This window comes from Myotis nattereri (genome assembly GCF_964212035.1).
Source record: "Myotis nattereri genome assembly, chromosome: 15".
Taxonomy (NCBI): Eukaryota; Metazoa; Chordata; class Mammalia; order Chiroptera; family Vespertilionidae; genus Myotis; species Myotis nattereri.
Genome location: NC_138090.1, coordinates 37,783,014 through 37,803,525, shown reverse-complemented (window position 1 = coordinate 37,803,525; position 20,512 = coordinate 37,783,014). Strand labels below are relative to the sequence as shown.

Below are 20,512 nucleotides of genomic sequence, written 5' to 3'. Positions count from 1 at the left end.
TGAAAGTAGGTTTCTGGCCTTTGCTTACAATGTTGCGATCCTGCTGGCTGAAGCCCAGCGGACTAAAGCAGGTTTCTGGGGTTTTGTTTAGCTTCTGTATTTGTTACATAGTTGCTTAGAGTTGCAGCTCAGAGGCCTGCAGCGGCAGGGGGGGAACGTTGGAGTCCTCCGTCACTGAAGCAAGCAAGCCTCATGTTAGTTTCAAGCTGCCTGGCTGCCGGCCACCATCTTGGCTGGCAGTTAATTTGCATATCGCTCTGATTAGCCAATGGGAAGGGTAGCGGTCATATACCAATTACCATGTTTCTCTTTTATTAGATAGGATATAGATTAGAGGCCTGGTGCATGCACCAGTGGGGTCCCTTGGCCTGGCCTGCAGGGATTGGGTCAAAACTGGCTCTCTGACATCCCTCGAGGGGTCCCAGATTATGAGAGGGTGCAGGCCAGGCTGAGGGACCCCCTCAATGCACGATTCCGTGCACCAGGCCCCTAGTATGCATATAAGATCTTTGGTTAATCTCTTTCTGCCCTCCCCCCTTCCCTCTGAGTCTGTTCCATGTGTCCATGCCTGTGGTTTCTGCTCCTGCATTGAGTGTCTGCCCCCAGGTCAGTGCGTGTCATAGCTACTGGCCGGTCGGTCAGTTGGCCAGTCGCTTAGGCTTTTATATATATAGACTAGAGGCCCGGTGCATGAATTTGTGCATGGGTGGGGTTCCTCGGGGTGGCCTGTGGAGATCAGGCCCCAGCTTGCGCCCCCAGGCTTGCAGCCCCACCTGGCACCCTGCCAAGGCCTGGTGCCACCCCGTCACATGCTTCACCATCTCACCTGTGGGGCGATCGATCGGGGCCGGGCCACCAGCCCGGCTTCCTCATTGCCTGGAAGCCAGGCAGTGGCCCCACCCCCTGCTGCCACCACTGGTCACCATCTGTGGGATGATCGGCGGGGCAATTGGGTCCCTGCTTGCACCCATCTTGGCCTGGCGCTGCCCGCTCATCTGCTCCACCATCCCACTGCAGTCCTGCTCTTGTAGGGGCCCATCAGGGCCGGCAGTGCCTCCACTGCTGCCTGCTGCCAGTACCGCATCACCAATGCCTGCTATGTTCTGCGCTGCCCCCTGGTGGTCAGCACACATCATAGCGACCAGTCCAACTTCTGGTCAAACTCCCGTTCAAACAATTTGCATATTAGGTGTTTATTATATAGGATTATAACAAAATAGGTAATGACTTCATCCAAATAACTATATTAAACTAGACATCAGCTATTTCAGAATTTGTATTGCTTTCTTATGATACCACATTGCGTACTGCTGACGAGTTTTCTCGTGTTTCGCGCGCCATCTCTTAAGGACCACTCACGAGTGTTCTTGTTTTTCATGCGCCATCTGTTATGGACCTTAGATGTCAACACACTGTCTTGTCCACTGTGGGGAGCAGTTACAGTGTTTTGGCCAGGTTCAAGCCTCGGACTAATGAAAGGACAGGGTCCTCTCACTGCCACGTGCAAGTCCCAGCTGGAGGGCAGGGCCCTCCCAGCACAATCATAGCCAACGGCTGTGGTTGTAAGCTTGAACCTATGGCCCAAACACGTAGCCCCATGTGCCTTGTGATAGAGTTTAGGTGCACGTAGTTGAGTGAGGTTGAGACGAGAATGCTGTAAACAACGTGATCACGCCCCTACTTTGCCTCGTGGCATCTGCTATAAAATAAAGACACGGCTTGTGGGCGCTGGCATTGTTTCCTCTTCAGGGAGCAGCGTCCCATCGAGACCCAGCTATTATTCTGTCTGTCCTTCCTTAATCTTTTCACCCCCCTCACTCAGAGACACCATTGGCCGCGCTGGCGCGGCACAGTCCACATCGAATGAAGCGATCTCATTGGTGGAAACCGTGCAGGTCAATCTACGAAAAACTATATAATTGCACGAACCCATAAAGCATTGCAGTTACACTGTATTTTGGTCATTCAAATAGTCTTCGTCTTCAAGTTCCTGGCACTTTTAGAAATGCCCTCTCTCAGAAAAAGGAAAGAAATCAACGAAACTGATACACTTCCAGAAGTATTTAATGATAATTTATCAGATATTCCTAGTGAGATCAAAGATGCGGATGACTGTTTTGACGATTCCGGAGACGATTCTACTGATTCTACTGACAGTGAAATTATTAGACCTATAAGGAAGCGCAAGGTGGCGGTGCTTTCAAGTGATTCCGACACTGACGAAGCTACTGATAATTGTTGGTCTGAAATTGACACACCACCACACTTACAAATGTTTGAAGGTCATGCTGGGGTCACTACATTTCCGTCTCAGTGTGACTCTGTACCCTCTGTGACCAATCTCTTTTTTGGTGATGAATTGTTTGAGATGCTGTGCAAAGAGCTGTCCAACTATCATGATCAAACCACAATGAAACGCAAAACACCATCTAGAACACTAAAGTGGTCTCCGGTTACACAGAAGGACATCAAGAAATTCCTTGGCCTAATTATTCTGATGGGTCAAACAAGAAAAGATAGCTTGAAAGACTATTGGTCAACAGATCCTTTGACATGTACCCCTATATTTCCACAGACAATGAGTCGCCATAGATTTGAGCAAATATGGACATTCTGGCATTTCAATAATGCCAAAATGAACAGTCGCTCAGGGAGACTTTTCAAAATCCAACCTGTGCTGGATTATTTCCTGCATAAATTTCGAACAATATACAAACCAAAGCAACAGTTGTCTTTGGACAAGGGAATGATTCCATGGAGAGGACGTTTAAAATTTCGCACGTACAACCCAGCAAAAATAACAAAATATGGTTTACTTGTTCGGATGGTGTGCGAGAGTGACACTGGCTATATCTGCAATATGGAGATATACACTGCTGAAGGAAGGAAATTGCAAGAAACTGTTCTTTCAGTCCTTGGACTCTATCTTGGCATATGGCACCATATTTACCAGGATAATTATTACAATGCCACATCTACTGCTGAATTGCTGCTACAGAACAAAACTAGAGTCTGTGGGACTATTAGGGAGAGTAGAGTTTTACCGCCAAATTTGAAAATGAAAACATCAAGAATGAAGAAAGGTGACATATTTTCCAGAAAAGGCGATATTCTTCTCCTAGCATGGAAAGACAAGCGGGTTGTCCGAATGATATCAACGATCCATGACACTTCTGTCTTGACAACAGGAAAAAAAATAGAAAACGGGAGAGAATATTGTAAAACCTACCTGCATCAAGGAATACAATGCCCACATGAAAGGCGTTGACCGTGCAGATCAATTCCTTTCGTGTTGTTCCATTCTAAGGAAAACGATGAAATGGACCAAAAAAAAGTAGTGCTGTACCTTATAAACTGTGGACTTTCCAATTCATTTAGAGTGGGCAATGTCCTCAATCCACAAGCAAAAATGAAGTATAAACAGTTTCTGCTATCGGTGGCGAGAGACTGGATAACGGATGACAATAATGAAGGCTCTCCAGAACCAGAGACAAATCTGTCCAGCCCTTCCCCTGGGGGTGCAAGGAGAGCACCTCGTAAAAATCCACCCAAAAGGTTGTCAGATGATATGAAGCAGCATGAACCTACGTGTATTTCAGCGAGTGGAAAGAAAAAATGTCCTACAAGAGCCTGCAGAGTTTGTGCCGCCCATGGAAAAAGGAGCGAATCTAGATACTTATGTAAATTTTGTTTGGTCCCTCTTCATAGAGGAAAATGTTTTATGCAGTACCATACGTTAAAAAAGTACTAGGAACTTTAATTGTTTAATTGTTTTTGTAAATAAAAATGTTATAATTATTGAAAAACAACACCTTAAGTGCATTATGATCTGTAGTTATGTTGATTTAAATAATGTGCAGTTTGCCCAAAAATGTGCAGTCCCTGGCATATGTCTTAGAGATTTCTATGCGGTACGCAATGTGCTACCATCCTATATAATAAAAGCCTAATATGTGGATCGACCGAACTGCAGAATGACAGGAGATATGATCAGTCACTATGATGTGCACTGACCACCAGGGGGCAGACGCTCAACGCAGGAGCTGCCCCCAGCCCGCAGACCCCAGGCCAGCCAAGGGGGTTGCCAGCGGGGGCCCCAATCGCCCCACTGGTCATCCTGCAGATTGGCCCTGATAGATGGCCAGGCCTAGAGACCTTACCCATGCATGAATTTCATGCACCGGGCCTCTAGTTACTAAATATGAACCATTTTTTTAAAATCTAACATAGTGGTTCTCAACCTTCCTAATCCCGCGACCCTTTAATACAGTTCCTCATGTTATGGTGACCCCCAATTTCATTGTTACAAATTTAACATAATTAAAGCATAGTGATTAATCACAAAAACAATATGTAATTGTATATGTGTTTTCTGATGGTCTCAGGCGACCCCTGTGAAAGGTTCATTCGACCCCCCAAAGGGGCCGCGACCCACAGGTTGAGAACCACTGATCTAATAGGATTATAATAACAAGTAACATTATTAAGAAAAGATTTGGGGAAGAAAAAACTTGAAAAAGTAGATGAATTAATTTACTTTCCAGCTAATTTAAAAAGGATTGTGTGCTGATTACTTCTCTGTTATTGTTTCAGCTCCAAGCATGCCTTTCTCTATTCTGTGATGCTGGAGCTGGGACTCTGATAAAGATATTTCCCAGTCTCTCTTGCTAATTGGCTTCCTGTTTTAGTATGCCCATGGAGACATTAAAGGGAAATTGGAAAGCAGAAAGGGAGGAGGAACTCACTTCCTATATTCCAGTTTCTCAGTATCTCTCCAGCAGCAGAGGAGGGCTATACCTGGCCTGTAGATTCTTTCTGCTTTCGTAGCACTAGACTACCAAACTCAGTTAACGCCAGGCTGAGAACCCTCTTCAAAGACCTTAGGTTCTGGTAAATTCATCTCTTCCCCCTTTGGTACCCAAACCCTAGGGCATTAGTTGCTTCTTGAAGTTAAAATTCTATCCCCTCTAGTCTCTTTCAGTCCTTCAACCTTGTGTAATTAACTTTTTTGTAATTAATCTCCTGTTTGAAATTCCCAGTGCAGTTTTGCTTTCGTGACTAGACTCTGATGGACAGGGTCTTATGACTATTTTTTTTAAACAGTGTAACCACTTACTTAGTTGGCATACTTCAAGGACCACTGCCCTACTCTACTGGAGATGAATGGGACCAGCCAGTGTTGGACTTGGAGGTTTGCAGTAAGAAAATAAAGGACAAAAAGTTTTCCTATGATCAATTACTGACATATGAAGAGATGGTCATACATACACAAAGTTTCTCTAAAGGTATACCTTTCCAGTCAAGAATGGAGTATCTTAAATTTCTAGCACTTTAGTATGAAATGTCCAAGATGATCTCTAACCCGCATGGTAATCAAGTCCAGGGAAGAGCTATTTGATGTACTTGCTAGCACCAAATCACAATTATCCAAAGAATACGTAACTAGTAAATTTCCTCATTAAAGCAACCAAACTCTTCAATATTTATAGATCCTTTAAAAAGAACAATTGCTTGCTTTTTTTTTTTTTCTGAAAGTAGCAATGCTCAATTTCATAAACAGCAAATCACTGCAGCCCTAGCAGTCAGAGTCCCTTTTTCCATGACTCTGGCCTTAGCCAGAGGGCTCTTTGTGGGGAAGGGATTAGAGAGATTATTCTTGAAGGATGGGTTCTCAAGAATTTACCCTTGCTTTCACATATCTCTACTTATCAGGATCTTGACTTAGGTGCACCTTCCAGATCGTCCAGGGTCTAGTGATAGGGCAGAATGTGGCTTTTTTTTTTTTTTTAAACTTTCACCGACAAAGACTCTCTCCTTGATCAGGCTCCTCTGAACACTCTTCTTCTCTTTTTTTAAAAATATGTTTTTATTGCTCTCAGAGAGGAAGGGCGAGGGAGAGATAGAAACATCAACAATGAGAGAGAATCATTGATTGGCTGCCTCCTGCATGGCCCCCATGGGGGATGCAACCCGTGCATTTGCCCTTGACTGGAATTGAACCCGGGACCCTCCAGTCCACAGGCCGACACTCTATCCACTGAGCTAAACCAGTTAGGGCTGAATACTCTTCTTACCCTGACTTCAATCTTTTCACTTCAGTTTGCCTTTGCACCACTCAGTTTTAGCAAGAATTCTGTCAGGTCGGTTTAGCCAGAGTTCTTGATATGTGATCACAATATCTAATTAAGTTCCTTATCCACCCAGGTGATAATTGATCACCCTGGCTTCCTCTCAGCAAGAATCTTTTTGGTCATTCTAGCAAGAATTCCTCCCTATCCTAAGTCTTCTCTCCGTAGTTTTCCATACACTGACCCCGCCCCCTTCCCCAACTTGCTCCTTGCCTATAAATCCCCACTTGTTCTTGCTGTATTTGAAACTGAGCTCAGTTTTATACTGGTCTCTATTTCCCTATTGAAATAGTTTCTGAATTTTTTTCTTTCCCCCCCACCCCCACCCCCCCCCCCCCCCCCGCCCCAACTTCAACTACTGTTCAACTCTGTTTTTAACATCACTTCAGGGGCTCGAGTTTGTCCTCCTGACTGGGGGCACTTTCTTCTTTTGCGTGCGCGTGAAGGGGGGGGGGGGGCAGTTTCTTAAAGTTGGACACTAAAGTTGTAAAATGAAAAGGTGGATGCAGTAACAGGAGAAACTCCAGAGCTACTGGCTACAACATAAATGGCTTTGGTGCAAATGAGCATCTTCCTACAAATGGAATCTACCTACTCTCTGTGCCCACATCACATCAGGTGCAAGTAGAAAAGGAATATAAAAATGCAGATAACAGTGACCCCGCCTATGGCTGGGGGTGAGGGATGGGGATGGAAGAACTGTTAGGTAGATCTGTAAACAGTTACACACTGAGACACATAAGGACTTCTTCCTGGGACTCAACCTTAAAGGCGAGACTAGAAACAAAGTTCCACCCCCTGTCGCGGGTAAACTGCGACCTCTAGAATAACAACACAGTTACAAAACCGGTCAACCCAAAGGCAGCCACAGTACTCTCACACAACCACAATTACTTACATTCTCCGCGCGACAGACCCGCAGTCTGTCACACAACGACTGCCAATCACAGGACGTGATTTAAAATTCAGAAGCTCTCAGCACCAACAGAACCCGTCGCCCCTTGTGCGCAAGCACAAAGTGTGCAGCGACAGACACATAAAACAACGGCCACACCTAAGCTTACAATCACACACACTCGCAGCATCACCGTTTCCTCACACGCAGTCGCTCAGCGTCATTTGAGTGCCCAGTGTCGCCCTGAGAGGCACTCAGCTCTCTGGTACCGCACCTAAGGCCGCCTGTAACGCCAGCGCGAAGTAGAGGCGGGCCTTGGGCCCTCTGGGAAATGTAGTTTAGCAAAGAACGTTGCTGCGCAAAGCCTTCTGGGGCTGGTGGTTAGCTGAGTGTCAAGGAAAAGCTGAGACAGTCTAAGCCCGTGCAGCTGCATGTTTCCCCAGCCGATTTCTGGGGTCCAGCGCGCCTCAGCCTACGGCCCTTCTCCTCGCCGCTGGGGATTCTAGGAGACGACGTCGCGGGTCTCGGGTGGCTGGTCACGTTTCCAGAACCCGCGGTGCTGGGAGGTGAGCTGGGCCTGGCTTTGCGCGGGAGCAAGAGGTGAGCTGGGGTGGACCGCCTGGGAGACGGGACGACGACCAGGTGGGTGTCATTGGGTGACTGTGTGACAGGCTACAGGTGTGATAGAATGTGATTTCTAAAAAAATATATTTTATTGCCCTAACCGGTTTGGCTCAGTGGATAGAGCATCGGCCTGTGGACTCTAGGGTCCCGGGTTCGATTCCGGTTAAGGGCATGTACCTTGGTTGGGGGCACATCCCCAGTGGGGAGTGTGCAGGAGGCGGCTGATCAATAATATATATATTGATTTATGTATTTTATATATATATATTATTGATTTTTTACAGAGAGGAAGGGAGAGGGATAGAGAGTTAGAAACATCAATGAGAGAGAAAAATCGATCAGCCACCTCCTGCACACTCCCCACTGGGGATGTGCCCGCAACCAAGGTACATGCCCTTGACCGGAATCGAACCCGGGACCCTTGAGTCCACAGGCCGATGCTCTATCCACTGAGCCAAACCGGACAGGGCTAGAATGTGATTTTGTGTCACTGTGTGTGTGTGTGTGTGTGTGTGTCAGAGTAATTGTGTTATCACCATCTCTAACTTTGTGTTAATGTGACTATGTTTGTGTATGACATTATGGGTGTGAGTAGGTGAGAATTGGTGTGCGTGTGTGATTCAGCTTGTGACTGTGAGTTACAGGAAGATTAAAATCACTTGCCCAGGTTCACACAGTTAATAATTGGCAAAACTGGGATTAGCTCTAGAGCAGGGGTGGGCCACCTTTTTGTGAGTGCGTGCCAAAACCAGCAAAATCTCTGACTCAAAATTCTTCTGCGTGCCAACCCTAATTTTTTGAGAACATGTTATGCCTACTTGGTATCTCTTAAGGTGTACATATGTGAAGAACCTTGAACAAATAATAAAATTCATTCGAGCTACAAAAACACAGTATATGATGATGAAAAATATATTTATTTTTTAATGTATATATGTACACTGATAGTCCGATAGAAAACTTTATGACTCCGTTTGATATTATCAGTGGGACTTCTGCTGCTGCATCACTAATGACAGATTTTACATCAGGTTTATATTTTTGTGACCTTCAGAGCGACTACTTTCATCTGTCAGGCTACTCCTATTACGAGACTTAACAAAATTCATCACTGAGAACAAAGATTCACAATTGTAAATGGAAGATTATAAGAGAGGGGTTTGCGTGCCAGCAAAAGTTACTGGCATACCATGTTTGGAATGAGTGCCAGGGGTTGCCCATCACTGCTCTAGTCCTTGCTTTTAATCACTAAAGTAAAAAATAGAGGCCCTGGGTTCTAAGGGTATTGGAGAGTATTGTCGGTGGTCTTGGATTAGGAACCTCTGGAACATAAGAACTAAATCTGGTTCTCTTCCTTCAGTCCCTTTGTGAATCACAGAACCCAGTCTGAGGACCTTGTAGTGAGACCATCCTCAAACTGGCTGCCTGTGCAATGGGAAATCGAAACCTGAAAGCTCAGTCTTCCTCTCCTTTGGCCATGGAATTGGAGATTTTAACATTTTCCTCGTCATACTCTTTCATGTTTGGCACTGAGAGAGGTTGATCCACAGCTCTTTTTCTGATGTACTAAGTGAGCTAAATTTTTGGTTCTGACTTTCTCAGTTAATAAATAAAAATATTCTCGTTTCCTTTCCAAATGTGTATGAGAATCTAAGTGGAAACAAGGATCACTTCTTTAAGCCAAGAGTTGGGCTCATGCAATCTTGACAGTAAGGAAAAAAAGTTTCTGAGAAGTGGATTAAATTGTCCAAGGTCATATAGACAATGAGTGAAGGAATAGAGAGTCTGGGAGCAGGTTGTGGGCTATATAATGCTCAAGTCTTTAATACAGCTTTTTTTTTAGATGGCTCATCTCAAACTTGGAAAATATTACCCAAAGGATACACAGCTTTTTTTGCAAATAAAAATTTAAAATACATTTCTTTTATGCAGATACTACTTAGGGCTCTCAGATGCTGAGAAGACTTTGATTTTCCTCTCAGATTACAAAGGCTTTTATGGACAATCTCAAGCTGCATTGCACTAAGGAAGTAACTTTGTTAGAGACTGAGTTGGCTAGTGCAGAGTAGCCCAGAATTAGGGTGTCATGTATCCTAAATTTTAGGTCAAGCATAACTATTCTCGTTTTCAGAATAGAGAAATGATGGCTCTGAGAGTACAAGGAACATATTTGAGGCTATGGAGTTTGTTATTGGTTTAGTGTTAAAATTTGGCAATGATTGCCTCAGGCTTCATTTCTGTAGAATAATAGAGGTAACATATACCATCCCGAAAGCTGCTTCTCTAAGAAATATATGGCATTGATTTCTCAGTTTATATTGAATATTTTCCATTCAAGCACTGTGGTCTCTTAAAAGAGAACCAGTGCTTGAGTCACACTATAGTCTGATTCTTATGACTTCAAGTTAGTTATTTAAGCTTTTTTGAACCTCAATTTCACTTGTTGGTAAAATGGTGATAATAACAACTATCTTTGCAGTTTTGTGAAGATTACATAAGTTAATGATAAATACAACATATTACATATTACAGGAGTCACAGTAAGATTTATTTATTCACTTACCAAATATTTTTTGAGAACTTAATAATGATTTTTGCATTATTGTAGCACTAGAGATATACCAGTGGACCCAACAAATCCTCGCTCTCTTAGAGCTACACCATTGATTGGAAAGACAACTGTAAGTAGGGAAAAAATAAGTACTATGTTAGAGCGTGTTAAATGCTAAGAAGAAAAATAAATCAAAATAAGGAAAAAGTGACTGGAAGTCCCTCTGATATGGTGACAACTGAGCACAGAAATGAAGAGAGGGAGTGAGGCATGTCCAGGCAATAGGAAAAGCAAAAGCAACAGCAGCCTTGAAGAAAGACTGCACACAGTGTTTGAGGAACTGTAAGGAAACCTGTGTGCCTGGAGTGGAGTGAACAAGGGGACAATGAGGTCTAAGGGCCAACCATGACCAGATCATACTTCCTTGTTAGCCATAGGATGGATTTTAGATTTTGGTGAATTCAGGCTATATATTCTTCTTATTAGTCATAACTTCAGGGATTAATATCAGTTTTGGCCTTTTTCTCAGATCTTGGAAGTGAGTAGGGCTGAGGCTGTGGGGATCACAACATGGGCAATAGCTCTATCTTTGTAAGTCTAAGATCAGCAACATAGGGATGGTCTGCCATTTTTTCTTTCTTAACTGTCCCTTCTCAGGACTTTGTTCTCCAAAAGAGAAAATTGAAGAAGGAAGGAAGAATGGCTGTTGGACTGTGTGAATCCCAGGTAAGTTGAGGTTTTCACTTTGTTTCCAGAAATGCTACCTCATTTTTTAGGACTTTGGACTACAGAGAGAGTCACAGATAGCCCAGTGAGTCCTCTCTCCACTTCTCTTTCTCCACCATTTTCTATAATAATAAAAGCGTAATATGCTAATTAGACCAGATGTCCTTCTGGATGAAGTTGGAGCTGCGGGGGAAGCCTGGGTCCCGGGTGCCAGAGGGAAGCTGGTGCCAGCAGCTGGGGGAAGGAAGGCCTACTCTTGCACGGATTTCCTGCATCAGGCCTCTAGTTTGTTCATATAATCCTTCCATGAGACAGTTGGTATCTCTTTTACTCAGTGTTATGCTCAAGCATGTGATGAAACTTGTAAATGAATGCTTATAGCAGTTTTATTCATATTTTTCCAAACTGGAAACAACCCAAATGTCCATCATGGTGACTGGATAAACAGACTGGTTTATCTGTTCATTGGAATACTACTCAGCAATAAGGAGTGACTACTGACTGATACATGCAATAATGTGGATGAATCATGCAGACATTACGGTGAAGGAAAGAAGACAGGAGGCATATACTATATTTGTCAGGTCCAATCAGGAGCCTGAAACCCACACAGTAGTTTGAAGAGAGAAGGCTAAATATACATTATGCATTATAGCAGGGGATTGGAGTAAGAGGAATTGGCTACTAAGAAATAAAGAGACTGCTAAAGAATATATAAACAGCAGATAGGAGGAGCAGTTGCTAACCCTAAGATCTAAGATAGAGAACTCGATGACATCCCAGGGACCCTGATCTCATGGGAAAACCCTTGGCCTTGACTCACTAAAGGGCAAAGGAGTCTCTATGGTGCTGCACTTGTGGAACCTGCTGGAATCCACCCTCTGGAACTTACCAGAAGTCAGTTCTCCAGGGTGCTAGAAAAAACAGTTTACAAAGAAGTGTCTCACCAGAGGCACTCGGCTAGGAAACTGCCTGAGGTGGGTGCCTGAGGAGGGTGCTGGCTGCCAGCCACTGGAGAAGCAGGCACACTGTGGGATTGGGCTGGAGAAGCTGCGTGCCCTGGGGAACTTGTCTGGAAGTTAGAAGCAAAGCACTTTCCTCTTGCAACATCTCCCTGGCTCCCTCTACTGGAAAAAGTTAACATTACGTCAGTCCGCAAAGGAAAAAGATTAAAAGGGCCAAACTGCAGTTTTAGCAACTTGCAACTGTGAGGCCATAAATCGATAACTGGCACACCATCTGATTCCATTTATGTGAAATTCTAGAAAAGAAAGTTGAATTTATAGTGACAGAAAGCAGATTGGTAGTTGCCTTGGAGTGGGGGTTGGAGTTGACGGTGAAGGGGCAACCCTTTTGGAGTGACAGAAATGTTTCTAGTCACATATGTATACAGTTGTTAAAACTCAAATTTATCCACTTGAAATGTGTGTATAAATCTTACTGGATATAAATTATGCACCAATAATGGTAATTTCTTTTTTTAAGGTACCCATTCTGTAAAAAAAGAAAAAAAAGAATTGAGTTGTATATATTAAGTTTGAGAGACCTATTGTATATCCAAGAGGAATATTGATTATATATCTGGAGTTCAGAACTGGAGATGTGAGCTTGAGAGCCATTAGTGTATTTAAAGCCATACACAGGACAGGATGAGATTACCTTGAGGGTAGGACTGTGGTAAATGTAGTTAGGAAAGAGGTCAAGGACTGAATTTAGGGCATTCATCATTTAGAGGCTGACAACAAAAGGAAGAACCAGCAAAAGAGAGCAGGATTGATGTAGAAGGAGAACCAGAAGAGTATGGGTCCAGGAAAGTCAAGAGTAGAAAATTTTCAAGGTGATGATCAACTGAGTTACATTATTCTGAGAGAGATTGAGGAAGATGAAGACTGAGAACTGACTGCTGGATTTAGTAACATGGAAGCTACTGATAGCCTTAAAAGAGCTACTTTATGGAGTGATTTGAATGAAAGCATCATTGCAATAGATTTAAAAGAGAATAGAGGGCTAAAAAAGTGAGGATAGAGACAGATCAAAAGAATTTTGGACACATAAGAAGTATAGGCAGGCTCTGGAAGTAGGCTTGAAGCCATTTGAGTGGGAAATTCTGGAAACTCAAATACCCAGAGCATGTTTATGAGCTCTGGACAGGCATGTCTAATAATGTACCCATTAGCTACATGTGACTACTCCAAATTGAGATGTGCCATGTAAGTATAAAATACATACTGGATTTGAAGATTCAGTAAAAAAGTAATGTAAAGCATTAATATTTTCATATTTATTACAGGTTGAAATAACATTTTAGATATATTGGGTTAAATAAAAATATTACTAAATTACTTATTGCATATACCTTTTTAATGTAGTTACTAAAAAAGTTTAAATTACATTTGTGGCTCATGTTATATTCTGTTGGACATCACTGATCCAAACAAGTCTTTGGAAGACTTTTGTTATTTTTAAAATTTTTTATTGATTAAGGTATTACATATGTGTCCTTATCCCCCCATTGCCCCCCACACCCTCCCACTCATGCCCTCACCCCCCTGGTGTCTGTGTCCATTGGTTAGGCTTATATGCATGCATACAAGTCCTTTGGTTGATCTCTCCCCCTTACTCCCACCCTCCCTTCCCTTCCCTCTGAGGTTTGATGGTCTGATCGATGCTTTTCTGTCTCTGGGTCTGTTTTTGTTCATCAGTTTATGTTGTTCATTATATTCCACAAATGAGTGAGATTATGTGATATTTATTTTTCTCTGACTGGCTTATTTCAGTTAGCATAATGCTCTCCAGTTCCATCCATGCTGTTGCAAATGGTAAGAATTCCTTCTTTTTTACCACAGCATAGTATTCCATTGTGTATATTACCACAGTTAAGACTTTTGTTATTAAAAAGAGTAGAGAAGTGGGACAATAGCCAGAGTGAGATCATGGAAAGAAATCTGTTTATCTATCTATTTGTAGATGGAAAATATTGCATCAGTTTGTATACTGATAGGAATAATTCAGTAAAGTGAGAAAATACTGGTAATACAAGGGAGGTTCTGATATCTCCATGATGTTTACAAGGAAGAAAGGAGACAATGTCCTTGTTTGTACAAGTGGAGGGATTGGTCTTAGATAGGAAGCCCAGAGTTTTATCTGTAGTAACAGAGGGAAGACAGAATATATGAGTACAGATACAGGTCAGTAAACATATACGGTGGGCCAGCGGTCGCCAGCCGGTGGTCCGCGGACCAAGTGGTCTGCGAGATCTGACAGGTTGGTGACCGCTGGGCTAGAGGATGAAGAAGTTCAGAGTGAGAACAGGATAGGACTTGGTGGTGGTTAGAGAGACAGCCAGTATGAAATAGTCGTCGGGGAGTGGGAGAGTGAATTTATTAAGGAAGCATAGTAGAGTTACCTAGTGGTGTTTTTGTTGAATCTCTGGTCATATCCTAGAAGTACATTGGATCAACATGTTAATCAGTCAGGGTTTTGGTAAGAAACTCAAAAGGGGACTATTTACAAGTATATAGAAAAACTACAAAGGATAGTGCTATACCTTGGGGTTTACTGAGTTTAGTCCTGAACCCAAAGAAAGAGATATCTGAGTTGGGGAGGTCCCTTGACAGCCACTGTGGCCTTTGATTGAAGGACAGAGATCACACAGGGTGGTGTTATAAGGAGGGAGCCAGGAGAAAAAATGTTGAGCCCTGATCACCTCCCTCCCATATCTTGCGTGTGATTTTAACCCAACTAAAAATGGGGTAGGAAAAAGGAGTCTCTTGATGTCATCAATATAGGTTAGCCTTCCGCAACGCAGAAGTGTAGAGGTGTACATGAAAGTTATGTAACACTATGTAGTTCTATGTTTTCTTTTCTCTAGCCACCTTTATTCATATCTTACTGTGTAGAATAACCATATTTGATATTTAATTATTTTTAATAAAAAATGAGACCATTCAATGCAAAATGGAACTGTCATTTTGAAGTATTGAGTACTTTTCCTTCATATGGATGTACATAAGGATCTTCACTAAGAAGCAAATATTTCTTGAGTATTTACAATGTGACAGGTTTTATAATAGACACTGGATATACATGAGCTTATAAAGCATGTATCCTTCCCCTCATACAGCTTGTTATATCAGTGGTATAGCTTAAACTCTAATTTTTGGACATGTAAGTTTTTTCCAAATTTTAAAATATAACCTTCCGATCTAAATCTCTTCACATATGCTTCATTATTTCTTCAAGATACACTCATGGAAATTTCTCCTCACATATAGATTCTAAATTTCAGACCATACCCTTTTGTTAAAACCAAATTCTAGACCTTCTTTCACTACTTTGAGCCAGGTGATATCTCATTTTGGGGAATATAAAAGAATTCTCCCTGTAAGAATGTCTTGATACTTATATAGGTAACATAAAACATAAAACTTTGCCTTTATTCATATACTTTCATGTCATAAATTCATGTTTCATGCTATAAGCTAATATTTTCTGTGTATATTTCCTTTCTCTTTCACAAACATGTATAATTTTCAAGGGGTGAGTCTGTTTTTGATATGTCCCTCTTTTTCTTAAAATATTTGAAAAACCTGGGCATGTATTTGTTCCCCAATAATAATTTTCCTTGGACCAATTAGATCTTTGAACTCTGGCAGAACTCTATTCTCCTCCTCCTCCTCCTCCTCCTCCTCCTCCTCCTCCTCCTCCTCCTCTTCCTTCTTCTTCTTCTTCTTCTTCTTCTCCTTCTCCTTCTCCTTCTCCTTCTCCTTCTCCTTCTCCTTCTCCTTCTCCTTCTCCTTCTTCTTCTTCTTCTTCTCCTCCTCCTCCTCCTCCTCTTCCTCCTCCTCCTCCTCCTCCTCCTCCTCCTCCTCCTCCTCCTCCTCCTCCTCCTCCTCCTCCTTCTTTTGGCTATGACTGTATGGGAGCACTTGACAAACAAGATTTTTTTTTTTTTTAATTTCAGGGGTTGGTAACCTTTAGGGATGTGGCTCTAGGTTTTTCCCAAGAAGAGTGGGAATGGCTGAGCCCATCTCAGAAGGCTTTATACAGAGATGTCATGTTGGAGAACTACAGGAATTTGGTATGGCTTGGTAAGGATGTCTCTTCCCCATAACTCAAAACCTTCCCTCTGGGGTGTTTTTGCTTCCTCCACTGGGAATATTTAGTGGTTAGCTGAATTTCTACTTCTATTCTCAGGGAATGATTTGAATTATATTTTTAGAGTTAGAAATGAGTAACACCCTTTGCTGTAGAATAATGGTTTGGAATAGCAGTATCAGTGTGCCATGGGAATATGTTAAATTGCAAATTATGGGGTCTCATTCTAGACCAGGGGTGGGCAAACTTTTTGACTCGAGGGCCACAATGGGTTCTTAAACTGGACTGGAGGGCCGGAACAAAAGCATGGATAGAGTGTTTGTGTGAACTAATATAAATTCAAAGTAAACATCATTACATAAAAGGGTACGGTCTTTTTTTTTTTTTTTTTTTTTTTAGTTTTATTCATTTCAAACGGGCCGGATCCGGCCCATGGGCCGTAGTTTGCCCACGGCTATTCTAGACTATGGAATCAGAAACTCTGGGAATAGCCCAGTTGTCTGGGTTTTTATGAGCCCTCCAAATGATTCCAATGCCCATGAAAGTTTGAGAACTGTTACGTTTTCTGATTCAATAAGTCTGGGTTAGGGACTGGGAATATATATTTCTGATGTTACTAGGTGATGGTTCTTTTGCTCTAGCACTTTGAGAACCACTGCTATGGAAGAAGTTTCATATTCTTCATCCTCCATTCTCTAGCCCTTCATCTAATGTCCTTTCTTGCCTAATGACCAAGAGATGTGAGTCCTGGAACAGCTATAGAATATTCTATCTGCCTCTCTCACTTTCATTTTTTTCTGTAAACAGGACTCTCCATTTCCAAGCCCAACATGATCTCCTTATTGGAGCAAGGAAAGGAACCTTGGGTAGTGGAGAGAGAGATGTCAGATGAGCAATATACAGGTGAGTGATGGGGAACTGGGTAGGGCAGGCTGTTGTAAGGTTTCAGTACAAGTGGTCATGAGCAGGCTTCCCTGGTTCCAGAAGAGAACTGAAATCTCTTTAGCATGAACTTCCCTGAAACCTCACCTACACCTTGGGTTTTTTCCTATATCTTTTATTTTTTAAAATATATTTCTTTATTGATTTCAGACAGAAAGAGAGAAGGAGAGAGAGTTAGAAACATCAATGAAGAGAGAGAATCATTGATTTGCTGCACCCCCCCCCCACACACACACACACACACTGGGGATCGAGCCGCAACCCAGGCATGTGCCCTTGGCCGAATCGAACCCGGAACCCCTCAGTCCGCAGGCTGACGCTCTATCCACTGAGCCAAGCTGGCTAGGGCCTTCCTATATCTTTTAAATTATATTCTCTATAATACTTCTACCTATACCCTGAATTCTATTCTTTCCCAGCTCTTCTTTCCTATTTATAGTCAAAATTGTATACATTTATAGATTTATTTTAATGAAAGTTACTATCAAAGTTATATATGCACAGTGTTCAAAGTAAAGAGTCAAGTGGTTTTATAAGACTTATTCCTTTAAAAAAGACAGTCTCTTGCCCTGCTTCCTAGTTTCCCTCTCCCTAGAGGGATCTACTTTATTTTATTTTGCAGTTTCTTTTGGTGTTTCCTTCATGTCTCTAACAAATATATTTATGTTGCTATTTTGTAATTGTTTTTTAAAGTTTAATCCTTATTAATATTTTCTTACCAAGAAAATAACAATTTAGTACTTTTTTATCCCGAATCCAACACATATGCACATGCAAACACACACACATATCTCCTATGCCCCAATCTCACTCTCACCAAAATCATAATTTTGATTGAAGTCAGTGTTTACATTATTATGAATTTTAAATTCTTGTCATGGCAGTGCTGTGCATATAAAGATTACTATTTTTTTGTAAAAAAAAAATCATTTTTACTAGTTTTTTGCATGACAGTTGACATACAATAATATATTAGTTTCAGGTGTACATTCCATTGATTAGACATTATACAACTTACTACATGTTCATCCCATTAAGTTTCATACCATCTGACAGCATACATAGTTATTAATATATTATTGATTATATTTCCTATGCTATACTTTACAACCCCACGACTATTCTGTAACTACCAATTTGTAGTTCTTAATCCCTTCACCTTTTTCACCCATTTCCCAAACCCCCTTTTATCTGGCAGAGGTTAATATGTTCTCTGTATCTATGAGTCTGTTTTTGTTCTTCTTGATTTTTTTAGATTCAATTATTGATAGATATGTATTTATTGCCATTTTATTGTTAATATTTTTAATCTCTTCTTTTTCTTCTTCTCCTACTCCTTCAAAAAGATGCTCTAACATTTCATATAATACTGATTTGATGGTGATGAACTCTAGCTTTTTCTTGTTTAGAAAGCTCTTTATCTGTTCTTGATTATAAATGATAGTTCTGCTGGGTAATCTTGGTTGTAGGTCCTTGCTTTTCATCACATTGAATATTTCTTGCCAGTCTCTTCTAGCCTGCAAAGTTTTTTTGAGCAATCAGCTGACAGTCTTATGGGAGCTCCCTTATAGGTAACCAGCTGCTTTTGTCTTGCTGCTTTTATGATCCTTTTTGTCTTTAAGTTTTTGCATTTTAATTGAATGGATCTTGATGAGGGCCTCTTTGGATTCATCTTGTTTTAGACTTTGCATATCCTGGACTTACTTGTAGTCTATTTCCTTTATCAGGTTAGGGAAGTTTTCTGTCATTTTTTCAAATAGGTTTTCAATTTCTTGCTCTCTCTCCTTCCAGTGCCCCTATGATGTGAATGTTGGTATACTTGAAGTTATCCCAGAGGCTCCTTAAACTATCCTCATTTTTTTTGGATTCTTTTTGCTTTTCTGATTGGGTGCTTTTTGCTTCCTTATATTTCAAATCAATCATTTGATTCCTGGGTTCATCTACTCTACAATTAATTCCCTATAAATTATTCTTAATTTCAGTTAGTGTATCCTTTATTTCTGAGTGTTTTTTTTTTATAGTTTTCATGTCCTATTTTATTCTAAATTCCTTCAGCATCCTTATAGCCAGTGTTTTAAACTCTGCATCTGGTGGATTGCTTGTCTCTATTTTGTTTAGCTCTTTTTCTGGAGTTTTGTTCTTCAGAAAACATGTTTCTTTATCTCCTCATTTTGGCAGCCTTTCTTTGTTTCTATTTAGTATAGGTAGAGATGCTATATCTCCCAGGCTTGGTAGAGTGGCCTAGTGTAGTAGGTGGACTGTAGGGTCCAGTGTCACAGCCTTTCCATTCACCCGAGGTGGGCATTCCAGGTACTTCCCCTCCCCTCTGTGTATACCCTCATGTTGTAGTTGAGCCTTGATTGCTTTTGGCATATGAATGGGAGGGATTTATCTGTAGGCCAGTTGGCTACAAGGACTGGCTTTGACTACCATGGAGAATGATCAGCTGTGCTAGGGCACACTCCATGGAGCAGGACTCATGTCAGTGGGACTGTTGTGTCTATTGAGTCCTCCCCTTGAGTGTGTCCCTTGTGGAAGAGATTGCATGGTGCTTCATTGTGGTCTAAACCTGTCCACTGGGTGTACTGGCTCAGGCTCCCCAGGAGGTGCATTCTGAGGTCACCTGCCGCCTGTGTTTTGAGCTACAAAGCTATCTTCAGATGGCTGCTACTTGTGCTGGGCTTGGAGATGTCCAGGAGAAGCCAAGCTCTGAACCAACACCAGCTGCCACTAATGCTGGATCTGGGGCCACTTAGTGAGCTGTATGGAGCATGATGAGGCCAGGTGCTGCTTGTTTGAGAGATTTTAGGAATGTCTGAAGCATGAGTCAAGAGAGGCCAGTTGTATGAAAAAGCCACTGGAAACAGCTTGGATAGGCCTGCAAGTAGGGAGAGATGGGGTCTCAGGGAATCACCAGGGCAGGGCAAAAAGTGTGAGCCAGGGTGATGGAGATTCAGATATGGTTCAGCCTGTCAGCTCTGTCACAGGGAGGGCTCAGCAAAGGAACACTGGCCTCTCCACCAGCACTCCTGTTTGGGAGAAAGCTTCTCCTCTAGCTCTTGTCCTCATTCCAGACAAGTTAGTTCCTCCCTGAATGTCCCAGGTTCCTTTCAAGCTGCTGCCTCAATGCTGGAGCTCAGAGGGAGGGAGTCTTAAGTCTGGTGCATGGGCCCTTTAAGAGCTCTGCTTGCACCCTGCTGGCATGGCTCAGTGGTTGAGGGTCGACCTATGAACCAGGAGGTCATGGTTCAACTCCCGGTCAGGGTACATGCCTGGATTATGGGCTCGATCCCCAGTAGGGGGCATGCAGGAGGCAGCTGATTGATGAGGCTGTTGTGAGGCAAGACCCCTCACTCCTCGGGGGAAACCTTTACAGCAAAAATATTCCTCCCAATTTTAAACCACCACACGTGGGTGTGGTACCAACCGGTTCCTCAATTCCACCCCACATCTCTGCCCTCTTACCAATCTTCATGTACTTCTTTAATTCCCTAGTTATAGGACTTCCATTCAGCTAGATTTCAGGTGGCTCTTTATGATGGTTGTTTT

General features: G+C 42.2%; 1 protein-coding gene across 1 annotated transcript in view; it reads left to right on the top strand.

Moving 5' to 3' along the window:
• Positions 1-10,425: 10,425 nt before the first annotated feature.
• ZNF527 (zinc finger protein 527) overlaps positions 10,426-20,512 on the top strand; it is a gene marked incomplete at its 3' end in the record, with an annotated part of 29,486 nt that continues 19,399 nt past the window's right edge. Inside the window, exons 1-3 of the mRNA XM_081108386.1 lie at positions 10,426-10,924; positions 15,888-16,014; positions 16,829-16,924. Of these exons, the coding sequence (XP_080964512.1) occupies positions 10,898-10,924; positions 15,888-16,014; positions 16,829-16,924 (250 nt within the window). The 5' untranslated portion in view covers positions 10,426-10,897. The remainder of the gene's footprint in view (positions 10,925-15,887; positions 16,015-16,828; positions 16,925-20,512) is intronic.